The 23,756-nt window shown below is 45.1% G+C and overlaps 1 protein-coding gene across 1 annotated transcript in view; it reads left to right on the top strand.

Moving 5' to 3' along the window:
* AGBL1 (AGBL carboxypeptidase 1) overlaps positions 1 to 23,756 on the top strand; it is a 411,763-nt gene that overhangs the window by 123,580 nt on the left and 264,427 nt on the right. Inside the window, exon 6 of the mRNA XM_040257131.1 lies at positions 10,170 to 10,207. Within this exon, the coding sequence (XP_040113065.1) occupies positions 10,170 to 10,207 (38 nt within the window). The remainder of the gene's footprint in view (positions 1 to 10,169; positions 10,208 to 23,756) is intronic.

Genomic DNA, 23,756 nt, shown 5'->3' with positions numbered 1-23,756 from the left:
CTCAAAATTCGCTAGTGAATTCCTCACTTAGAATGTAGGAGAAGCCTTTGCAGTGCATACCAGGCCCTCTGTCCCTCCTTACTCCAGCTCATACTCTTCTTTCCCCATCCATTTTGGCTTCAGCAGCCCTGTCCAACTTTCTGTTCCTTGAACAGATCAGGCCTATTGTCATTATAGAGGGTCTGGGCATGCTTCCTTCTGATATGCATAGGACAACTTCCATCCCTTCTTTGTTCAGAGGTTGCCTTCTCCATGAAGCCTACACTAGCCAAACTTTAAAATTTTGCAAACTGGTCCTGTGCATCTGATCTCTTTACTCTATTTAAAAAAATTTTTTTTTCTCCATGGCACTGATCACAATTGAGAATACTAATTTAATATATTCTTCAAAAATAATTATTGTCTATTAATTATTTCCTTAACCTTATCCCTTTGGAGTGTAAGAATCTTTGTTTTATCAGTTTATCTCAGCACACAGTAAGTTCTCAATAAATACTTGTTGACTGAATGGACAGTGTAAATAAAGCTCCTAGATCAGTGCCTGATTTTTGGAAAAGGTTCAGTGAATATTTGATGGTGTTCTGTAATCAAGTACTATTAAATGGTGGGGGTAGAATATGGATCTAGTGGTAAAGAACCCATCTGCCAATGCAGGAGACATAAGAGATGTGGGTTTGATCCCTGGGTCAGGAAGATCCGCTGGAGGGCATGGCAACCCACTCCAGTATTCTCGCCTGGAGAATCCCATGGACAGAGGAGCCTGGCAGGCTATAATCCATGATGTCTCAATGAATCAGACAAGAGTGAAGCAACTGAGCATACAGTCACACACAGAATAAGACAAAACAAAATGTTATCTGTTTTTTGGAGTTTGCAGACTGGAAGGGGAGACAAACATTAATAAAATAACCATGAAAGGAGTGAAAAATTACAAACTGAACTGAGAAATTTAAAAGTGGGGAGGGGTGAAGGATGAATATATCAATAGAGGACCTGGACCTAGGCTGCTGCTGCTGCTGCTAAGTCGCTTCAGTCATGACCGACTCTGTGCGACCCCATAGATGGCAGCCCACCAGGCTCCTCCATCCCTGGGATTCTCCAGGCAAGAACACTGGAGTGGGTTGCCATTTCCTTCTCCAATGCATGAAAGTGAAAAGTGAAAGGGAAGTTGCTCAGTCGTGTCCGACTCTTCACGACCCCATGGACTGCAGCCCACCAGGCTCCTCTGCCCCTGGGATTTTCCAGGCGAGAGTACTGGAGTGGGGTACCATTGCCTTCTCCAAGGCCTAGGCTAGGGGTCCTGAAAGTCTTTCCTGAGGGAGTGACCCCTGAAATGGGATGTGAAGAAGGAGGGAAAGGCCATGGCATTTTAGGCTGTGTCATTGGCAAGGATGGAAGACAAGTTACAGGACATGTTTCAAAGCCTGGCAAAAGGTCAGAGGGACAGAATTACAGAGCATGAGAGGCTGGGCTGGGGCTGGGCTGGAGCGGGTGGCAGCTCCCAGGCTTGGTGGGGTCTCCAGAGCATGTTTCAGATTTGGGTGTTTTTCCAAGAGTGAAAGTAGTTGTGGGAGTTGTAATGTGAGGGTTTTCTAATCAGATGATCTTGAGAAGATCATTTTAGTTGCAGCCTGAAGACCAGTTTGAAGGGGACCTGGAGTAGATATTTCTTGGGAAATTCCCTGGACAGAGAAGCTTGGTGGGCTAAAGTTCCTGGGGTTGCAAAGAGTTGGTCGTGATTGAACACACACACGTGTTAGAGTTGATATAGTTAGATTCATTCTGGGGTTATCACAGTAGTTAGGTGAGAGATATTTGGGTGATTTAAATTTCTTCCATTTACTCATGCACAACTCTATTTTCTGATATATCTAACATGATTCTGCAGTTCATACACATTTATTATACAGAAAATAAAATGTAAATTTCAACCAAGGACCAATGATTCTAGAAATTACATTTTTCCATGAAGTACCAGACCCCCATGTGCTTGAACTAGGGTGGAAACAACAGAGGAAGGGGCAAATTAAGAGCATTCTAGAAGTTAAAATGGGGGAGTGTGAGTACGTGGGGTGATCTGGATGATAAGGGCATACAGACAGAAGGATGGGCGCTCAGGTTCTGAGATGGCAGTAGTTCCATTCTGTGGGAAGCGGAAGACCAGGGAGGGTCATGTCTTGGCTAGGAGAATATCAGGGTCCTAGGCAATGGCACCCTGCTCCAGGACTCTTGCCTGGAAAATCCCATGGACGGAGGAGCATGGTAGGCTGCAGTCCATGGGGTCACTAAGAGTCAGACACGACTGAGAGACTTCACTTTCACTTTTCACTTTCATGCATTGGAGAAGGAAATGGCAACCCACTCCAGTGTTCTTGACTGGTAAATTCCATGGACAGAGGAGGCTGGCGGGCTACAGCCCATGGGGCTGTGGAGAATTAGACAGGACTGAGTGACTGAGCACAGCTCCCCTTGAGAATGGGTAAGATCCAAGGCTTGCTTCTAGACAATAGAATATGGCCAAAGTGAGAGTGTGTGACCCCCATGATTGCATTGTGTTCTAGAAGACTTTATCTTGTTTACATACTACCTATAAAAATTTCATGATTGATGAAGTTGGTAGACAGGTTTGTTGGCATAGCATCTAGGAGCTGAGGATGGTCTTCAGCTGACTAACAGCAAAGACACCAGGGTCCTTAGCCTCACTGTTGCAAGGAAATGGATTCTGTCCATGATCTGTTGGAGCTGGGAAGCAGACCCTTCTGCAGCTGAGCTTTCAGATGACAAGGATGCATTTCTGGCTGACACCTTGGTTGCAGCCTTGAAAGACCATAAACAGAGGATCTAGTAAGCCATGAAGTTCCTGCCCCGGAAAAACTGTGAGATAGAAAGTGTTGTTTTAAGCTGTTAAGTTTGTGGTAATTTTTCACATAGACATAGATAACTAATAGAGGTCACGATCATTATATCTAGACCTTTGGAATTACAGAATATTTGACCTCCCTGAAATAGTTTGACTATTTTATTTTTCTCCAAGAGGCAGAAACCCATTTTTCTCCAGGGGCCTCTCCTGACTAGCGTGTGGCAATCCTACCAGCTCATCATCTGTGAACACACACAGGGATGAATCCTCACTTCCTTGCTTGGTAGTGGTTCTATTAGAGATACATACAAGTTCATGGTATGTTCCAGGGACTGTGGTAGATTTTAATTTAATTTTTCCTTGATCTCCTTCTTCACACCACTGTTATCAGTTAGACCCTATTAAATCTACATCACTGGTGAGGCTGCTGTGAGATTTGGAGTGATCCAGTAAACCCCAGAACACAAGACCACAAAACCGGCAGATCCAAGCTTCAAACCCCAGCCTTCTAATTCCTAATTCAATGACTTAGACCCAGCATTCAAAACCTCTGTGGGTTGGTACCCGATAACTTCTCCATCCTTGTTTCCATGACTACGTTTGAACATCTACATCCACTCAAGCTTCAGCTAAACTGTAAAATGTAGAGCCTTGAATTAAGCCCCGGACTCAATGCAAAGAAGCTGTATTGGCTCTGTGACAGATTAATCGTCTGACCTTGTGCCAGTCACCTGCACTGAGAGATGTTTTAGATTCTTCTACCACTTGTCATTGCAGTGCCCGAGATTAGTTGCCCTGTGGCATGTGGGATCTTAGTTCCCCAACTGGCGATTGAATCCCCACCTCCTGGATTGCAAGGTGGATTCTTAACCACTGGAACACCAGGGAAGGCCCTTCTGGCATTATTTTAAAAGTAGAAAGAGCTGTATGTGATTAGATCTGGAGAGATGTGGACTACTATTTCAATGCTGCCTCTTACTAGCTGCTAGAACTTGGGCAGGTTATTTACTTCTGTGAACCTCACTGCTGCATGTGTACAACTAGAACTAGTCATTTAACCCTCCAGTAGTCCTGGGGAGGTTACACATGATGGGTGTAGGCACTTGACATTTATGGGAACTCCCCAAATTATGGTGGTAATTTTTAAAGACTATTGTAAAAGCTCTTAAAATTTATTTCATTTTGAAGACGTAAATTAAATTGTTGCAGTTCTGTGGCTTCTGCTAACTCTTGGCAAGGGAATATATGCAAGTTTTGCAAAGGCTTAAACTTAGCTTTTTCTGAGGAGGAGAACTGACGTGACTTGTGACCTCGAGAGGGCTTCCCAAATGGCGCTAGTGGTAAAGAACGGGCCTGCAAATTCAGGAGACGTAAGAGATGTGAGTTAGATTCCTGGGTCAGGAAGATCCCCTGGAGAGGGGAATGACAACCCTCCCCAGTATTATTGCCCGGATAATCCCATGAACAGAGGAACCTGGTAGGCTGTGGTCCATAGGGTCGCAAAGAGTTGGACACAACTGAAGCGATAGCACGCCCGCACACACGTGGCCTCTAGAATCTTGACTGAGTTACCCCCACATTGTGAAATGGATAGGCTGGAAGCCATCACGTTTCTCCTTTGCCTGTTGTAGTTCTCTGGGAGCAGGATATTCTGCAAAAATTTATTAAATGACCCATTCAGTGATTACACTCAGGGAGAGTCGGCAGAGGAGGAAATTTTGGCATTTCTAGTTTTAATCCCATGAGGACTGAGTTCAAACCACATGGGATGATGATATGGGTTTAAACAGAATAGTGGCAACTCAAAAATCTTTATAGAACCAGTGAAACTATCAGAACCATGGGTGCTGAATGTCCATGTCCAGCAGGGGGCAGTCTAGAACACCAATTCATTCATTCAATGCTGTGGGCTTGATTTCTTAGCGTGGAAGTAACTCACTTTCACTCATTTTCTTACTTGTTTAAACTTTAGCTGCTTGCATTTTTGCTTTATTGTTTGTTTAACCATTGGTTGACAAAATAGCTGGGTTTACGTTCTTAGTGTTACACCAGGGGGTCAGGAGAGAAGCAGAGCACGGTGTTCAGACATTTATCCACCAGACAGAGTGAACACTCAGAGGCTTTCCCTGACATTTACATGGATGCCTGGATCTCAGCGCCACGTGGGGGACCAAACGCTTTCTGTTCGCTCATTAGTTCTTTAGCTGATTCCAGTCTTGTTTAGATCTCATATGGATCCTATACCTTAAACTGCATCTTTACAAGCTCAATTTTTTTAGAGGAAATTACTTATATTTTCTTCCCAGTAGGCACACGATGTGTATATGGGTCTTGAAATAAGGTTTCCCAGATAACTGCTAAGCTTTGCTGCATGAGATATCTCTGATATATTTTATTCCATTTCAATGTATTCATTTTCATTAATGAAGCTAGTTAGTTAACTGCTGAACTGATTTTACAGTTCCTATTAGGCCACAACCTACAGCTTCCCTGGTGGCTCAGATTGTAAAGAGTCTGCCTGCAATGTGGCAGAAACCCAGGTTCGATCCCTGGGACAGGAAGGTCCCTTGGAGAAAAGAATGGCTATCCACTCCAGCGTTCTTGCCTGGAGAATTCCACTGACAGAGAAGCCTGATGGGCTACAGTCCATGGAATGTCCAAGAGTCAGACATGATTGAGCGACTAAAAGCAACAAACAATTGGGTCACAACCTACAGTTTGGAAAACACTGTGCCTGGAAAACCTCGCGACTTACAGTTTTAAACTGAGCCCCCTCTATTTCCTTCTCCTTGACTGTGCGTTATCTGAGTTTCTTAGGGGTTTCCTTCCCCCTAGTTCAGAGGCTTCCCTGGACCAGTTCTCTATTCAGCTCTTGACTGAATTTCTTCACAGATACCCCCTGTTTCTGTGGCTACAACTGGTGTTGCTATTGTAGTGATTCATAAATATACACCCCAACTCTGGATGTCCTCCAGAATCCTCAATCTGTGTTTCCAGTAGCGTTTTGAATAGTTCTGTGTAGCTTGGTCCCCATCATCTCGAGCTCAGCAAGTCTCAAATCAAACTCAACATCTTCTCTAAACACCTCAATTTCCCTCCTTCCAGGGTTAATTGTTCTCCCAATTACCTTGGCTAAAAATTCCAGGCTATCATTGACTCTTCCCTTTCCTTTGCCCTTTATCATTGGCCTGTTTATCATCAAATCTTATTGATTCTGTTCCTGGTGAATTTGAGGTTCTTACTTTATAAGAAGTCTGGAGACAAAGTGATAGATAGGTAAAAGTGGATTTATTTAGAGAGAAACATACTCTACAGATAGAATGTGGAGTCTCACAGAAGGCGTGCGAGAGAGGCCTTGAAATATGCTGTGGTTAGTTTTTATGAGCTGGGTAGTTACATTGGCTGGGCTTCCCTGGGTTGAGAAGGTCCTCTGGAGGAGGGCACGGCAACCCACCCCAGTATTCTTGCCTGGGAAATCCCATGGACAGAGGAGCCTGGAGGGCTACAGTCCAAGGGGTTGTGTAAGTCAGACATGACTTAGCGACTTAACGACAGTAAATTTCACAGGGCAGGGAGGATTATTCTTATTTCACAGGAGGAGTGAGATTTCTAGAAACTGGACCACCGCCCACTTTTCGCCTTTTATGGTTGGCCTCAGAGCTGTCGTGGCACTGGCGGGGGTGTCACTTAGCTAACGAGGCTCAAGCCTATCGAAAGTTGAGTCCCCTGCCACCTTGGATCTAGTTGGCTCTCACCAGTCTCTGTCGTGTCTTGTGGCTATGCCATTGCTTTAAAAGTTGCGCTCTGCCCCTTTCCTCCTGTTTCAACTCTGTGCTCAAATTCTTCCTCTCGCTTTTCCATCCTTGACACCATACCCTCTTGATCGAAGAAATGGAATGGCTTCTTATTCTCTATGAAATTGTATCTAAATTTATACTGGATTTTGCTCTCAAACCTGACGTGCATCGTTGCTCTGAATGTGCCCTTTGCTGTGTTGCAGATTGCTCCCCCAATCAGAAGGACAAAGCATTTGTAAAGAAAGAAATATTTTCTGGTTCCTCAGGAATCGATCTCCCATCTTCAACTAATGTGACACTTACCCTGTGTTTTCTGCTGTATCCGTCACTGTCTGGATTCATGTTTATTTATTGTGTTACCACGCTACTGGCTTCCCTGGTGGCTCAGATGGTAAAGAATCTGCCTCCGATGCAGGAGACCCAGGTTCAGTCCCTGGATCAGGAAGATCCCCTGAAGAAGGAAATGGCAACCACTCCAGGGTTCTTGCCTGGAGAATCCCACGGACAGAGGAGTCTAGCAGGCTACAGTCCGTGGGAGTTGCGAAGAGTTGAACATGACTAAGCAACTAACACTTTCACTTTTCAATGGAGCAGTACCCGATAATGAATCCCCCAAACAAACATGCCATGCAAATCAGAAATGCAGGGTTGCCCCAAGACCTGGTCGTGATCTAAGACTAGGCTAGATATTTTGGTTGGGACGCCCCCATTCTTTCTTTTCCTGTTTCTCCAGTTTTCTTCTTCTCTGCTAACCCCCTTTGATGAACTCAATGTGGCTATTCTTCTTTTGAACCCCAAAATACTGATTTTCATTTTGTCTCAGCCCAAGCCAGGCCTTCTGTACTGTGGCTCATAGAGTTTCCACACTGGCTTGGGATCTCAGCAATGCCTTCAAAGTGCCTCTTTTTAGAATCCCTAAGGTTAGGGACCCATTAGCTGAAACTGCCCACCTTGGCCAGGCACTTGCGTGTGTTATCTTGAAATAAGAGGTCCTGATAATGAGCACAGTTCATTATGCCAAAAAGTAACCAGGAGGCTTTGGGAGGGGCTGGAAGGAGGGTGGAGATGCCAATCCATGTGCCCTGCCAACCTTCCAGAATCTTTCTAGACGGAATACATCTTGGCTGAGAGATGCACGCACTGCCAGGAAGGACCCTGAGGCAGACTGGATATGAGTCAAGTGAGATGATTGGCCAGAGACAGCCTAGAAACTAATCCCATCAGCATAAAACCCGAGACAGCAAGCCCCGTGGCAGAGCAGTTCCCTGGGTCCCCCACTCTCCACCGGCGCCCCTTCCCAATAACGCCTTCTGTTTTGTCAGTACGTGTGTCTCCTTGGACGGTTCGTTTCCAAATGTTAGATAAGAAGATGTTCCCCTTCCTGCAACACCACTGTGTGGAGTTAAAAAGAGGGTGACTGAGGAAGCTGCAAGCTGATCCAAGGAAACCGTGGTTAGGAAGGAGAAACGATGTAGTCCGTTGGTGAAAATAGCCTTGCTTTCTTTACAAGTGTCCTGAAGTTGGGTGGGTCTCACTGGGCTGGGGTCATCCCAACCATGGATTTGTGCCTTTGAGCATCAGACCACTGCTTTACAGGATTCTCTCATAGGTTATGGGGAGCAATCATGTTTCAAGCACCTAATTTCTATTTTAGTTTAGTTCAGTTTTGTTCAACTTCCCTGGTGGCTCAGACGATAAAGCGTCTGTCTACAATGTGGGAGACCTGGGTTCGATCCCTGGGTTGGGAAGTTCCCTGGAGGAGGAAATGGCAACCCACTCCAGTACTCTTGCCTAGAAAATCCCATGGGCAGAGAAGCCTGGTGTCTATGGGGTCACAAAGAGTCAGACACGACTGAGCGATGTTCATTCCTTTGTTATTTTTCACTGTCAGCTCTATTGCTCAATGTGAAAGTGTTAGTTGCTTGGTCATGTGTGACCCTTTGTGACCCCACAGACTGTAGCTTCTGTCCATGAAATTTTCCAGACAAGAATACTGAAGTGGGTAGCCATTCCCTTCTCCGGGGGATCTTCCTGACCCAGGGATTGAATCTGGGTCTCCTGCATTGCAGGTAGATTCTTTACCATCTGAGCCACCAGGGAAATAGTACATAATATATTGCAAAGAGAATTGTTCTTTATCAACTATGCAGAGACCAGAGCAAAGCAAGTGCAAGATAAGCTCTGAAGACCAATGGATGTGTAGGAAGCAAAGATGGGAAGAGAGATTTCTGGGTTTGGGGTGTCAGTTCTGCTCCCATGTCTATGAAACCTTGGAATAGTGATATATTTTCTTTGGCCTGTTCCCCCAGTTCTCAGAAGGGTGCTGGGAACATATTACTGGGTTTTTTTTTGTTGTTGTTGTTCAGTTGCTGAGTCATATCCAACTCTTTGTGACCCCGTGGACCATAGCATCCTAGGCTCTCCTGTCCTTCACTATCTCCTGGGGTTTGCTCAAACTCATGTCCACTGAGTTGGCGATGCTATCCAACCATCTCACCCTCTGTCGTCCCCTTCTCCTCCTGCCCTCAATCTTTCCCAGCATCAGGGTCTTTTCCAGTGAGTTGCCTTTTTGCATCAGGTGGCCAAAGATTTAGAGCTTTAGCTTCAGCATCAGTCCTTCCAATGGTTATTCAGGCTTAATTTCCTTTCGGATTGACTACTTTGATCTCCTTGCTGTCCAAGGGACTCTCAAGTGTCTTTTCCAGCCTCACAATTTGAGAGCATTACTGTTGAATAGGCTTTAAGGATAAGTTAGTTAGTAGGGCTGCACAGAACACTTTTTTTTTTTTTAAAAAACAAAGCCACCCTCCCTCCCAGAATCTCACCACAGAGTCCCCAGTGCCATGAAGTTTCCCTCTGCCATATGAGTGGGTCTTCGTGTGAACTTCCCAGGCACAGGGGAGCAGATGGAAGTCACTAAGGCTTGGGCCAAAGGCATTTTCATCCTCTGTGCCTCCTCTCGCTGTTACAAAGGCTGTCAAATTCCTTTATGGAAGAAAACAATGAATTTGGAAGAAAAATGCAATATAGCCATTTTCTACCCTAAGGAACCAGTTTCATTTTCCAATGTGTGAATGTTTTCGAGTGTGTCCCCTGGGACCTGAGTATTTCAAGAAGTTTGCAGTGAACTGTTGTATTCACCCGGCCTCCAAGGCTCACCCCCTCCCAACTCGTTCCACAGAGTCCCCAGGGTTTCCAGGTATAAATCAAGGGCCTGTGAGAGCTCTGGCTGGAAGGAGCGAAGTGTGAGGAAGGTGGGTGGGGGGAGGGGAAGAGACTCCCAGCAGCAGAAGGGACTCTTGAGACCCATTTATAAGACAGACGCTTCACTCAGCACGATTTCTACATTCCTGGGCCTTTAATGGCCAGCAGTAGAATCCGTGGAATGCCCGCTACCTGGTTACTAACGGGGCAGTTAGGTGGCAGCAATGAGCAGGCCGGCTGTGGGATCCCTGGGCTGACAGAAAGACCACGGAGCACTGATCTGACCACTCTTCTTTCTCTTTTCCTAGGGCAGCCGCTGAAGTTCTGGCAGCATTGCTGAAATCCAGTAGGTGTCTCTTTTGGAACATGTGCTTTCTTTCCCCTCTGAGTTCAGTGAAAGATGCCTCTGTCTCCATGGCTCATTTTCGACCTGGAAGGCAGTTGAGCCATTCCTGGCTCTTTGGGTGAGAGGGAGGGTACTATGGCAGTTCCAAGCTCGGGGCTGCAAAGAGAGATGGATATGGATGTGCCCGTACATAATACTGCCGGCACAAGCCACTCTAACGGGGACACGGTGCCTACCACAGAGCTGAGGAACTCTCCAGCTCCTTCTAATGGGACCAGCAGCCCTTAAGAACTGTTGGAATAAACTACAGTTTCCTGTCGGATTGTCCTACGTATGAAAAGTTTATGAGAGCGAGTGGGAAGCCTGACTCTTCCCTTTGATTCACGGCTTAGCTTGTGACTGTATTCTCAGGCAGATGGGGTGTTGTAATAGCTTGGCCAGTATAGATACTGATAACAAATTTATATTAAAAAGTTGGCTCCTTTCTCAGTTACTTGAGTGATTGCAAAAGCATAGCTCTGGGGGTCTGAATAATTTGAGATTTTTCTTTCTTTCTTTCTTTTTTTTTTTTTTTTTGCCTCGTAGCCCTGGTCTAATTACACTGGGAGTCGGTTTCATGTGAGCGATATAGTAGAAGGCACCATGCACTTGGGAGGGAAGAAGTCTCAGCTTAATGTTTTTACTCCCCCTCCCCCTTACCTCTTCATCTATTTTAATTTGGTACCTTGGAAACCAACTGCTTCAATTGTGATAGTTGTTTCTCTGTAGGGAGCCCGAGGCCTGTGGGTAATAGGTGAGTTTTAATAAAACCTATAAATAAATAAATAAAAATCACCCCCACCCCGCCCCCGCCCACCACTCATCTGTCTCAGCTCCAAGTGCAGAGAAAGAGTCTTAACACATAATGCTTCCCTTTGTATACTGAAAAAGTAGTTGAATCTTGGATTCATTTGGTTTATTGGAACTTGATACAGTGTTCAGGTCTATCCACAGGTACCTGACCTGAAGGGAGAGGGGAGGTGGTTAGAGCAGCTGAGGGAGGTGAAGAGTGAGCAGTTAGACAGCCCTCCAAGCGGGAGGGGAGGAGAAAGTGTTACCTGCAGGCTATGGGGATATTGCAGAGAAGAAGCCAATGCTGTCTCCATATTGGATATGTTTCTTTGACTTGCTTTTCATTGTTTTTTGTTATTATGTTGTTGTTTAGTCACTCAGTCGTGTCCGACTCTTTGTGACCCCAGGGACTGCAGCACGCCAGGCTCCTCTGTCATCTCCTGGAGTTTGCTTAAACTCACGTCCATTGAGTCAGTGATGTCATCCAATCATCTCATCCTCTGTCGCCCCCTTCTCCTCCTGCTCTCAATCTCTCCGAGCATCAGGGTCTTTTCCAGTGAATAGACTCTTCGCATCAGATGGCCAAAGTACTGCAGCTTCAACCTCAGCATCAGTCCTTCCAATCAAATTCAGGACAGATTTCCTTGAGGATGGACTGGTTCTATCTTCTTACAGTCCAAGGGTCTCTCAAGAGTATTTTCCAGCACAATTTGAAAGCCTCAGTTTTTCAGCACTCAGCCTTCTTTATGGTCCACCTCTCACATCTGTACATGATTACTGGAAAAATCATAGCTTTGACTATACAGACCTTTGTCGGCAAAGTGATGTCTCTACTTTTTAATATGCTGTCTAGATTTGTCATAGCTTTTCTTCCAAGGAGCAAGTGTCTCTTGATTTCACGCCTGCAGTCACAGTCAGTCTGCAGTTGATTCTGAAGCCCAAGAAAATAAAATCTGCCACTGTATCCAGTGCAAATACTGACTGATACAGATTTGGAGATTAACTGGGTTTCAACACACTAGTGGAGCTTAGCAAATGGAGTGGGCTGTCCTAGGGGCTCAGTTTTAGGAGTTTCTAATGTCTACTCTCTCTCTGAGCTCAGCTCAGCCATCATTCCCTCTGAAAACATTTTCCCTAACTACCAAGACCAGGCTGGATAGATACCCCTCCTCTACGCACACATAGGCTCTCTCAACTCAGCATTGATTGCACTGCACTGAATTTGCTGTTTGCCCACCTCTCCCAGCTGATCGCAAGCTTTGTATGGCAAGGGTGATCTTCACTGGACATTGTTTCACTTGCATCAGCACAACGTAAAGGCTAAAATAAATATGTGTGTGTGTGTGTGTGTGCACGTGCGCCCAGTTGCTCAGTCATGGACTGTAGCCCACCAGGATCCTCTGTCCAGGCAAGAATACTGGAGTGGGTTGCTATGCTCTCCTCCAGGGGATCTTCCTGACGCATGGATCTTCACAACCCATGTCTCCTCCATCTCCTCCATTGGCTGGTGAATTCTTTACCACTGAGCCACCTGGGAGGCCCCAAGTATTTGTGTACCAAATGTTGAAATGAGTGAATGAATTCTGATATTTACATGTATAAAAATGGCAATACCATCCTCTACTACCCTCTTTTACTGAATCCAACAACCAATGCATAGAACCAATGATCTTAGTTCTAATGTCTGTTTAACTATAAGGATAGACTGTCAGGGAAGTGATAGCCTGCCATCTACATATAAAACAGGTGTATTTTTTTTTGCCCCATTAGAAGCATGTATAGGGCTATTTGCTAATTCTTTTGAGCTGTCCACATACATTTTGTCTGAATCTTACGTCCATCCTATCACAGTTGGATGAGAACTTCTCTAAAGTTCTTGCTGCCATTAATCAACCTTACTGTTTACCAAGGTTTTTCAGCCTTGACACTCTTGGCGTTTTGACTTGGATAATTCTGAGTTCTTGAGGCTTCTCCTGTGTATTTCAGAATGTTTGGCAGCATCCCTGGCCTCATCTCACCAGACGCCAGGAGCACTCCCAGTTGTAATGAACAAAACTGTCTTTACACAATGGTGATATCCCCTAGCATGTCAAAACTGCCTCCTTCTGAGAATCGCTGGTGTATACATGACTATGCAGGAGCTGGAGCTCCTTCAGGGTTTTGCATGGTCTCTCCTAAATACCTTTATTGGTATCTCATGGACATGCTTATTTTGTCTTTCAGGGTTGCTGTTTAGTTGCTCAGTTGTGTCCAACTCTTTGTGACCCCATGGACTGCAGCCCACCAGGCTCCTCTGTCCATGGGATTTCCCAGGCGAGAATACTGGAGTGGGTTGCCATTCCCTTCTCCAGGGGATCTTCCTGACCCAGGAATCGAACTCTGTATTTTCTGCATTGGCAGGCAGATTCTTTACCACCAGGTGGATTCAAATGAGGTAGGAATATGAATGGCAGAAAGTCGTTACGAACATGCAGAAGTTACTTGGGAGGGAGCATGTTCTAGAGCTTTCGAGAATCTTAGCACAAGGAGTGTGCCAGCCATTGCAGCCACTTGCGTTGAGAGCGGTGGCTGCGCTGGCGCAGGAGGGCCTAGAGGAGCTATTCCATGTTGAAGGTCAGGAAGGTCAGGAAGGTGAGGAGAAACCCTTCATCCAAGGTAAGGAGCAGCAGCTGCACTTTGCTGGAGCAGCCGTGAAGAGATACCCCACGCCCAAGGTAAGAGAAACCCAAGTAAGATGGTAGGTGTTGCAAGAGGGCATCAGAGGGCAGACACACTGAAACCATACTCACAGAAAACTAGTCAGTCTAATCACACTAGGACCACAGTCTTGTCTAACTCAATGAAACCAAGCCATGCCCGCGGGGCAACCCAAGATGGGCGGGTCATGGTGGAGAGGTCTGACAGAATGTGGTCCAGTGCAGAAGGGAATGGCAAACCACTTCAGTATTCTTGCCTTGAGAACCCCATGAACAGTATGAAAAGGCAAAATGATAGGATACTGAATGAGGAACTCCCCAGGTCAGTAGGTGTCCAATATGCTACTGGAGATCAGTGGAGAAATAACTCCAGAAAGAAAGAAGGGATGGAGCCAAAGCAAAAAAAATACCCAGCTGTGGATGTGACTGGTGATAGAAACAAAGTCTGATGCTGTAAAGAGCAATATTGCATAGGAACCTGGAATGTCAGTTCCATGAATCAAGGCAAACTGGAAGTGGTCAAACAAGAGATGGCAAGAGTGAATGTCAACATTCTAGGAATCAGCGAACTAAAATGGACTGGAATGGGTGAATTTAACTCAGATGACCATTATATCTACTACTGAGGGCAGGAATTCCTCAGAAGAAATGGAGTAGCCATCATGGTCAGCAAAAGAGTCTGATATGCAGTACTTGGATGCAATCTCAAAAATGACAGAATAATCTCTGTTCGTTTCCAAGGCAAACCATTCAATATCACCATAATCCAAGTCTATGCCCCAACCAGTAATGCTGAAGAAGCTGAAGATGAACGGTTCTATGAAGACCTACAAGACTTTGTAGAACTAACACCCCCAAAAGATGTCCTTTTCATTATAGGGGACTGGAATGCAAAAGTAGGAAGTCAAGAAACACCTGGAGTAACAGGCAAATTTTGCCTTGGAATGCAGAATGAAGCAGGGCAAAGACTAATAGAGTTTTGCCAAGAAAATACAGTGGTCATAGCAAACACCCTCTTTCAACAACACAAGAGAAGACTCTACACATGGACATCACCAGATGGTCAACACCGAAATCAGATTGATTATATTCTTTGCAGCCAAAGATGGAGAAGCTCTATACAGTCAACAAAAACAAGACCGGGAGCTGACTGTGGCTCAGATCATGAACTCCTTATTACCAAATTCAGACTGAAATTGAAGAAAGTAGGGAAAACTGCTAGACCACTCAGGTATGACCTAAATCAAATCCCTTATGATTATACAGTGGAAGTGAGAAATAGATTTAAGGGCCTAGATCTGATAGATAGAGTGCCTGATGAACTATGGAATGAGGTTCGTGACATTGTAGAGGAGACAGGGATCAAGACCATCCCCATGGAAAAGAAATGCAAAAAGGCAAAATGGCTGTCTGGGAAGGCCTTACAAATAGCTGTGAAAAGAAGAGAAGTGAAAAGCAAAGGATAAAAGGAAAGATATGAGCATCTGAATGCAGAGTTCCAAAGAATAGCAAGAAGAGATAAGAAAGCCTTCTTCAGCAATCAATGCAAAGAAATAGAGGAAAAGAACAGAATGGGAAAGACTAGAGATCTCTTCAAGAAAATTAGAGATACCAAGGGAACATTTCATGCAAAGATGGGCTTGATAAGGGACAGAAATGGTCTGGACCTAACAGAAGCAGCAGATATTAAGAAGAGGTGGCAAGAATACACAGAAGAACTGTACCAAAAAGATCTTCATGACCCAGATAATCACGATGGTGTTGTCACTCATCTAGAGCCAGACATCCTGGAATGTGAAGTCAAGTGGGCCTTAGAAAGCATCACTATGAACAAAGCTAGTGGAGGTGATGGAATTCCAGTTGAGCTATTTCAAATCCTGAAAGACAATGCTGTGAAAGTGCTGCACTCAGTATGCCAGCAAATTTGGAAAAGTCAGCAGTGGCCACAGGACTGGAAAAGGTCAGTTTTCGTTCCAATCCCAAAGAAAGGCAATGCCAAAGAATGCTCAAACTACCACACAATTGCACTCATCTCACACGCTAGTAAAGTAATGCTCAAAATTCTCCAAGCCAGGCTTCAACAATATGTGAACCATGAACTTCCTGATGTTCAAGCTGGTTTTAGAAAAGGCAGAAGAACAAGAGATCAAATTGCCAACATCCGCTGGATCATTGAAAAAGCAAGAGAGTTCCAGAAAAACATCTATTTCTGCTTCATTGACTATGCCAAAGCGGTTGACTGTGTGGATTACAATAAACTGTGGAAAATTCTGAGAGAGATGGGAATACCAGACCACCTGACCTGCCTCTTGAGAAACCTGTATGCAGGTCAGGAAGCAACAGTTAGAACTGGACATGGAACAACAAACTGGTTCCAAACAGGAAAAGGAGTCCATCAAGGCTGTATATTGTCACCCTGCTTATTTAACTTATATGCAGAGTACATCATGAGAAACGCTGGACTGGAAGAAACACAAGTTGGAATCAAGATTGCCAGGAGAAATATCAATGACCTCAGATATGCAGATGACACCACCCTTATGGCAGAAAGTGAAGAGGAGCTAAAAAGCCTCTTGATGAAAGTGAAAGAGGAGAGTGAAAAAGTTGGCTTAAAGCTCAACATTCAGAAAACGAAGATCATGGCATCCGGTCCCATCACTTCATGGGAAATAGATGGGGAAAGAGTGGAAACCGTGTCAGGCTTTATTTTGGGGGGCTCCAAAATCACTGCAGATGGTGACTGCAGCTATGAAATTAAAAGACGCTTACTCCTTGGAAGAAAAGTTATGACCAACTAGATAGCATATTCAAAAGCAGAGACATTACTTTGCCGACTAAGGTCCGTCTAGTCAAGGCTATGGTTTTCCCTGTGGTCATGTATGAATGTGAGAGTTGGACTGTGAAGAAGGCTGAGCGCTGAAGAATTGATGCTTTTGAACTGTGGTGTTGGAGAAGACTCTTGAGAGTCCCTTGGACTGCAAGGAGATCCAACCAGTCCATTCTGAAGGAGATCAACCCTGGGATTTCTTTGGAAGGAATGATGCTAAAGCTGAAACTCCAGTACTTTGGCCACCTCATGCAAAGAGTTGACTCATTGGAAAAGACTTTGATGCTGGGAGGGATTGGGGCAGGAGGAGAAGGGGACCACTGAGGGTGAGATGGCTGGATGGCATCACTGACTCGATGGATGCGAGTCTGAGTGAACTCTGGGAGTTGGTGATGGACAGGGAAGCCTGGCGTGCCATGATTCATGGGGTTGCAAAGAGTTGGACACGACTGAGTGACTGAACTGAACTGAACTCAACTGAGCACAAGGAGGGCAGAAAGTTTGACTACTAGTGCCAACTTCCATGTGTGGGTAGAAGGATTCTGAGATTATAGTTGAGCTCAGCAGGAAAGAGGACTGTGTTTTCATCTTTTTTTTAAATTAAAGTATAGTTGATGTACAATATTATACAGATTATAGGTTACAATATAGTGATTCACAATTTTTAGAGGTTATATTCCATTTATAATTATTATGAAATATGGGCTATATTCCCTGTGTTGTCCAATATATCCTTGTAGCTTATTTCATACCCAACAATCTTTACCTCTTCATCCTGTAGCCCTGTGCTGTGCCTATCCACTTCCCTCTTCCCACTGTTAAATGCTGGGTTGTTCTCTCTCTCTGTGAATCTGCTTCTTTGTTGTTATATTCACTGGTTCTTGTATTTTTGATTCCCCTATAAGTGATATCATATAGCATCTGTCTTTCTCTGACTTATTCCCTTAGCATAATGCCTCCTAAGTCTATAGATGATGTGGCAAATAGCAAAACTTCATTCCTTTTTAATGGCTGCATAGTATTCCATCATATGTGCATACACTTCTCATCTTTACCCATTTATCTGTTGATAGAGAATTAGGTTTCTTCCATATCTCAGCAGTAGCTCGTAACGCTGCTATGAACATTGGGATGTATGTATCTTTTAGAAGTCATTTTGTTTTTTTCAGGTATACACCTAGGAGTTGAATTGGCAGGTCATATGGCAGTTCTATTTTAAGTTTCTGAGAAACCTCCATACTGCTTTCCACTGTGGCTGCACCAGTTTACATTCCCACCAACAATGTAGGAAGGTTCAAGAGGGCTGTGTTTCAATAGTAAGGTCTTTCATGGATTTGGGCAGGAGCAGTTGCCATCTTTGTTCTGCCAGCCTAAGTGGTATGGTGTGGCATGTGAGGTCTGAATGTGTGTGCTGGCTAGGGTACTGCAGGGGAGATGGTTGTCATGGACTTCTGCACTTGTCTTCAAATGTCTTCTTGCATAGTTAAGATTTGACATGGAATGTCAATTTGGATCCCAGATGAGATTGTTTCCACTCAACCTAAATGCAGGAAGCTAATTTCTGTCTAAAATTCAAATCCTCACCGTGTGACACTGATATCTGGAATATTTCCATGAACATTTATCTCTTGAAGGCACACTCTTTTTAGCTTGTGGTTATTCTGGCCTTCATACTTATACCTATCAGTATAAAAGTTGTCCCTCTTAGTATATCTCTATAATATTTCATCATGGGGCTTCCCTAGTGTCTCAATGGTAAAGAATCCTCCTTTGCGACCGTGGGGGTCACAAAGAGTCAGACAGGACTTAGCGACTGAACAACAACAACAACATAATTGTGTCACAAACGGAGAATATTCCCCATCAAAACAGAGCCCAAAGAACGTATCTACTACCTTGCGGACAGTGAACACGGGTGGGCTTGGGAATCTGAAGTCAAAAAGTTTTATCAGTAGTAGGTGACGGGAAGTAACCCCCACCAATAACAAAGTAGGGCTGGGGGATCTGGGAGCCTTGGAGCCACCCACTGTAACAAAGAAAGGCAGAGAACACCAGTTTGCATTAGGACAGTTTCGTTATTTTATTTCAGCTCTTTTTTTCCATCAAGTAACTTCTGCATGAGAAGCCAAAGAAGGGCGGGTAGATGGTAGGCAGAGAGAAACGAACCGAAAGACAGCTCTCATCTCTTTCTCTTTCTAAGCAACAGCAGGCAAAATAAACTTGGAAGTTCTAGGCGTTTTCCCCAATAACTTCTGAAATTTAGAATCCTAATAATTAAGGTCATTGCTCATTCAAGGGTCCTTTTTGTGTGTGCATGGAATGATCTAATCCAGAGTCCATGCCTTTATTCTATCAGCTTCCCTCTTTCTACCCACACACGTGCAAATGCTACATCTTCCGGTGGTGAAAGTTTCACCCTTTTATGCTTTATCCTATGCAAAAACATTTAGCTTTTTATCCCCAAAACTTAATAAAGGTTTAATTAAGAAATAAGGCTCCTATGGCAGGCAGTTATTTTCTTCCAGTAAATCAAAACAATGCATGGTCCTTTGCCCTATCCCTTTTAAAATGTTTATTAATTTATTGAAGTATAGTTGGCTTACAATGTGTTACTTTCTGCTGTACAGCAAGGTGTCTTCCTTATATATATTCTTTTTTTATATTATTTTCCATTCTGGTTTATCTCAGAATATTGGATATAGTTCCCTGTGCTAAACAGTAGGACCTTGTTGTTCATCCAACATAGTTTGCATCTCCTAACCCGACTCCCACTCCACTCCTCTCCCATCTTCTCTCCTCTTTGGCAACTGCTCTGTTCTCTGTGTGTGTGTGTGTGCGCTCAGTCATGTCTGATTCTTTTGTGACCCCATGGGCAGTAGCCTGCCAGGCTCCTCTGTCCGTGGGATTTTCCAGAATACTGGAGTGGGCTGCTGTTTCCTTCTCCAGGGGATCTTCCAAAACCCAGGGATCGAACCCGAGTCTCCTGGATTGACAGCCAGATTCTTTACCACTGAGTCACCAGGGAAGCTTCCAGGTAGTATGTACCCTGACATCCTTCCGTGAGCATTAGGTATAAATGGAGTTCGGAGAAGTGCAGGCCCCGGCAGGGATGCTGGGAATGAGCACGCGCTGTGGGAAGTGCAGGCCCCGGCAGGGATGCGGGAATGAGCATGCGCCGTGGGATTCCTTCTGATCTGTACCGGCTCCCGCGGTGAATCTTCATGTGATGCCTTGGCAGTCACCTTGCTGCCCAGCTTTAAAGGTCCCATTCTCACAACAAGGAAACACTTGAAGCACTTTCTGGTTCAGGTTCTACATCTTATTTATTTATTTTAAAATTCTTAATGGGCCATGTAGCATGCAGGATCTTAGTTCCCCAACAGGGATCAAACCCATGCCCTCTGCAGTAGAAGCATGGAGTTTTAACCACTGGACCGCCAGGGAGGTTCCAGACCCTATGTCTTGATAAGAGGGTGATGGGTCTACTTCAGACCACTCTCCAGCTTCAGAGTTTTCATTTAGAGGAGTCTGGGAGTTTGCATAAGTTGGGGCAATGGGGAGGGTGCTTGAAACGGGAAAGTGAGTTAGTGGAGGGAAGGCGAATGCAGGGCAGTTGGGGCAAGCCGGGCAGGAAGAGGAGTTCTCTGTGGTCTCCCTAGGGAAGCCTGTCCGGCGGGGGCCGGGGGACAGTGCATCCGGTTGCTAGGGGAGGGGCCTCTTGGTGCCTCTCAGGCTCTCAGCGGTCCTCTCCTGTGGCCTGTCAATCAGCTGTGCAGGGACCCGAGGCCGTGATGGTCAGAGAGATGCTCTGTGGCAAAATGTCAAAGAACTAGCCATGTAAGAAATGCCCCAACTGAGGCTTTTGCGGGAATCCTAGGAGCTCTTAGTTCTCAGTAGGGCATCAGTGTTTTAGGATGGTAGGCACGGCAATTCCTTTGAACTTCTGACACACGCCAGTAGCCGTGGGGCAGTATAGCCTTCTTGGGGTTCACATGTACAGTCTGGGTCACCACGGGGCCTGGAATCTGTCCTCCTGGCTTCCTGGGCTGTCTGGACAAGCCAGGTACCCCTGGGTTCTACCTAAGAAGTGTTTTCCCTTTAGTTTCCAGGTTAAGGCCATGGAGTCAGACCATTAGAGCTGGAAAAGACTTTCTGGGTTGCTTAGTGCAGTGGTGTTCAATCTTTTTTTTTTTTTTTGAGTAGAGAGCTGAGAGTGCTCTCTGTCCATTTCCCAGTGATTCTTGCCTTAAGGTGGCCTCTGAGACACATTCATGAAAATATAGGGCTCCCTGAGAATCTAGGATACTATTAATCTTTTCTAAAATTGAAATATATTTGACACTTAACATTGTATACATGTAACATGTGTTGATTTGCTACCTCTGTATATTACGGTGGCCATTATAGGAATAATTTGCATGTCTGTCACATCACATAATTGTCATTTCTTTTTAGAGGTTGGAATAAGATCCAGTCTCTTAATGAATCGGATGATTATAATACAATTTGTTGTCTAGATCCCCCCCAAAAACTATTGGTTTTATTCATCCCCTCCTCATTTTCGGGTTTCGCAGGTGGTGCCAGTGGTAAAGAACCCACCTGCCAGTGCAGGAGATGCAACAGACTCGGGTTCGATTCCTGGGGTGCAAAGATCCCCTGGAGGAGGGCATGGCAACCCATTCCAGTATTCCTGCCTGGACAATCCCATGGACAGTGGAGCCCGGTGGGCTAGGGTCCACGGGGTTGAAAAGAGTCAGACACGACTGAAGCCACACATGCATGCATACTTCTGAGAACCAACTATCCTGCAATCAAAGATTCCTGTATTTTTGCATATGAGTATGTGTGTATGTATTTCTGTGTATGTATACGTGTGTTTTTCCTGCAGGGTATACCTCCATGGGGCTGGGGTCCCTACTATAGCCCCACACCTCTCACTGAGCTGTGCCCAGAGAAACTCTAGCACAGGGGTCCCCAACCTCTGGGACCTAACACTTGAAGATCTGAGGTGGAGCTGACATAATAATACTAGAAACAAGATTCACAATAAATGTAATGCACTTGAATCATCCAGAAACCATTCCCCCACCCCTGAAACCAGTCCCTGATGCCAAAAATGTTGGGGACCGCTGCTGTAACACAGTGTTAACTGAGGAAGAATTCTTATTTCCTGACTTAAGCCTCATGTACCTGCTTTCAATATACCTTAATGAAGAGACCAGCCCAATTCCTATCCCTGGAAAGAATTGCACTGTGGTGTGATTACAGACCGGATGTGCTTTCTGCCACCATAACTACTGCAGAAGCGAGCCGTCTAATTTCTGTGATGATCCAGAAATGGACTTCAGATAATATGGATAGATTTTTGCGTTTGTCACACTGGGATGGATGGCTGTGATGGACTTTGTGTGAATCTGGACTAGCAAGCTACAGCCAGCACAGAGTGGGGGGATGGATGTGATAACACAGATATCTGCCATTCATTGACTGGCTTGAGTGTCATCAACTGTGTATATACATGTCGCCTAGCAAGGCGGTCTCCCCATACCCATTTCACAGATATAGAAACTGAGGCCTGGAGAGCTTAAGTAATGAACACAGCTTGTGGACTGCAGAGCTTATCTGCTGTAGACCCCTGAAACCTAAGCCCTGTGCATACCAAGAATAGATACCAAAGAGGGTAGGTTTATTTAGCTCAAAGAAGATAAAATCAAAAGCTGAAAGGAAGTTAAATGCTAAGTATTAGGATTTTTCCTTCGTTTTTTTGGTGGTCGCGTCTGGCATTTAGTTGAGAAAGTCCCTGGTCCATCCCATACAAGCGTCTGAAGGGGCCCCAGTGAGAGGTGCCCGACACGTACACGTGACTGTACTAGAGGCCAGAATCAGCTGTGAGGCTGGTGAACGATGCAGTGAGCGAGAGGAGAAGGGGACAAGACCGGAAGGGCTTCCATACCTCTATTACGTCGTGCCGCATTCAACCGGTATTTTTTTTACCCCTTGGCTCTTTTTTTTTTTTTTTTTTTGAGTAATTTTCTCTCTAGTTTGGGGAAAATTTCCCCCCTAGTTGGGGGAGCTAGCTGATCGGCGCTGGCCACAAAAGGCAGCTCCTGTAGTTCCTCTTCCTGCCATGTGGTGGTGCTGTTCTTTTAGTTATCTCGGTCGCGCTCGTCCAATATTTATTTTCAGAGAGTAATTTGTTTATCAGGAGGTTATTTTAATCTAATTTTGGTCATATTTGCTATTGCACACTATCTGTGCTTCCCAGCGTTAGCAGCTTGCATGTCTTGAAGGAAATTAGCTGAAGATGGTCTCGGAGGCATTTGCTCAGCCATCATTTAAGGGGAGCTGGGAGAAAGAAGGCAGGGTGAGCGGAACCTGGGGTTGAAAAAGCTGCGGGAATTTGTTGCTCTCGAGGTGAGGTCAGCGTGATTGAGAGAGACGTACTGCGGGCGGGGGCATCTGGCATCTCGGGCAGCTCTTTTGAGGGGTGCCTCTGGTCAAGGGCAGCAAATTCTGCAAGTTATTTCCCCCACCTCTCTTGAACACCCGTAATAACCTGTATTTCCCTTATCTTACATCTTAAGGAAGATGTCCACCTGCCTTCCCGTGGTTCACAGGCATCCCACATCCCATTTGACGATATGTTTCATGAGCTGTTCACTGCCAGCCTTCGAGGAAGGGGGCAGGAAGGTGGGCAGTGGGAAGGGAATTATTGTTAGAGTACCTTCAATGAATGATGATCGTAACTATTAATTACAGAGCACTGGCCCTTGTCGCATATTTTATATTTCCAGTTTACATATGAGGAAGTTGTCCTTAGGAGAGGTTAATGATTTCCCCCAAGATCCTGTAAGTAGTGAGTGGAGAACTAAGATTTGAACTCAGTTGCGCTTACCTTCAAAGCAGAAATTCTTCCCTTTTCAAGGATGATTCCCGCCTTCCACATGGAGCCAAGGAAGCTTGGACTTGGCTGATGGGCAGATGACCTTTAATCAGCTCTTTGTCATTGTATTTGACTCAGTTTCATTTTCCAGAAACGGGAGGGTTATACAGATTGAGTGGTTTGAGAGTGCTTTAGTAGAAGAAACATTTTTTTTTTTTTAAGGGAAGTCTTTTGAGGAGCGTGCCTGCTGTGTGCTCAGTCGTGTCTGACTCCTTGCGACCCTGTGGACTGCAGCCCGCCAGGCTCCTCTGT

This window comes from Oryx dammah, unplaced genomic scaffold, assembly GCF_014754425.2.
Source record: "Oryx dammah isolate SB20612 unplaced genomic scaffold, SCBI_Odam_1.1 HiC_scaffold_16, whole genome shotgun sequence".
Classification (NCBI taxonomy): Eukaryota; Metazoa; Chordata; class Mammalia; order Artiodactyla; family Bovidae; genus Oryx; species Oryx dammah.
This window is presented reverse-complemented; position numbering and strand designations above follow the sequence as displayed.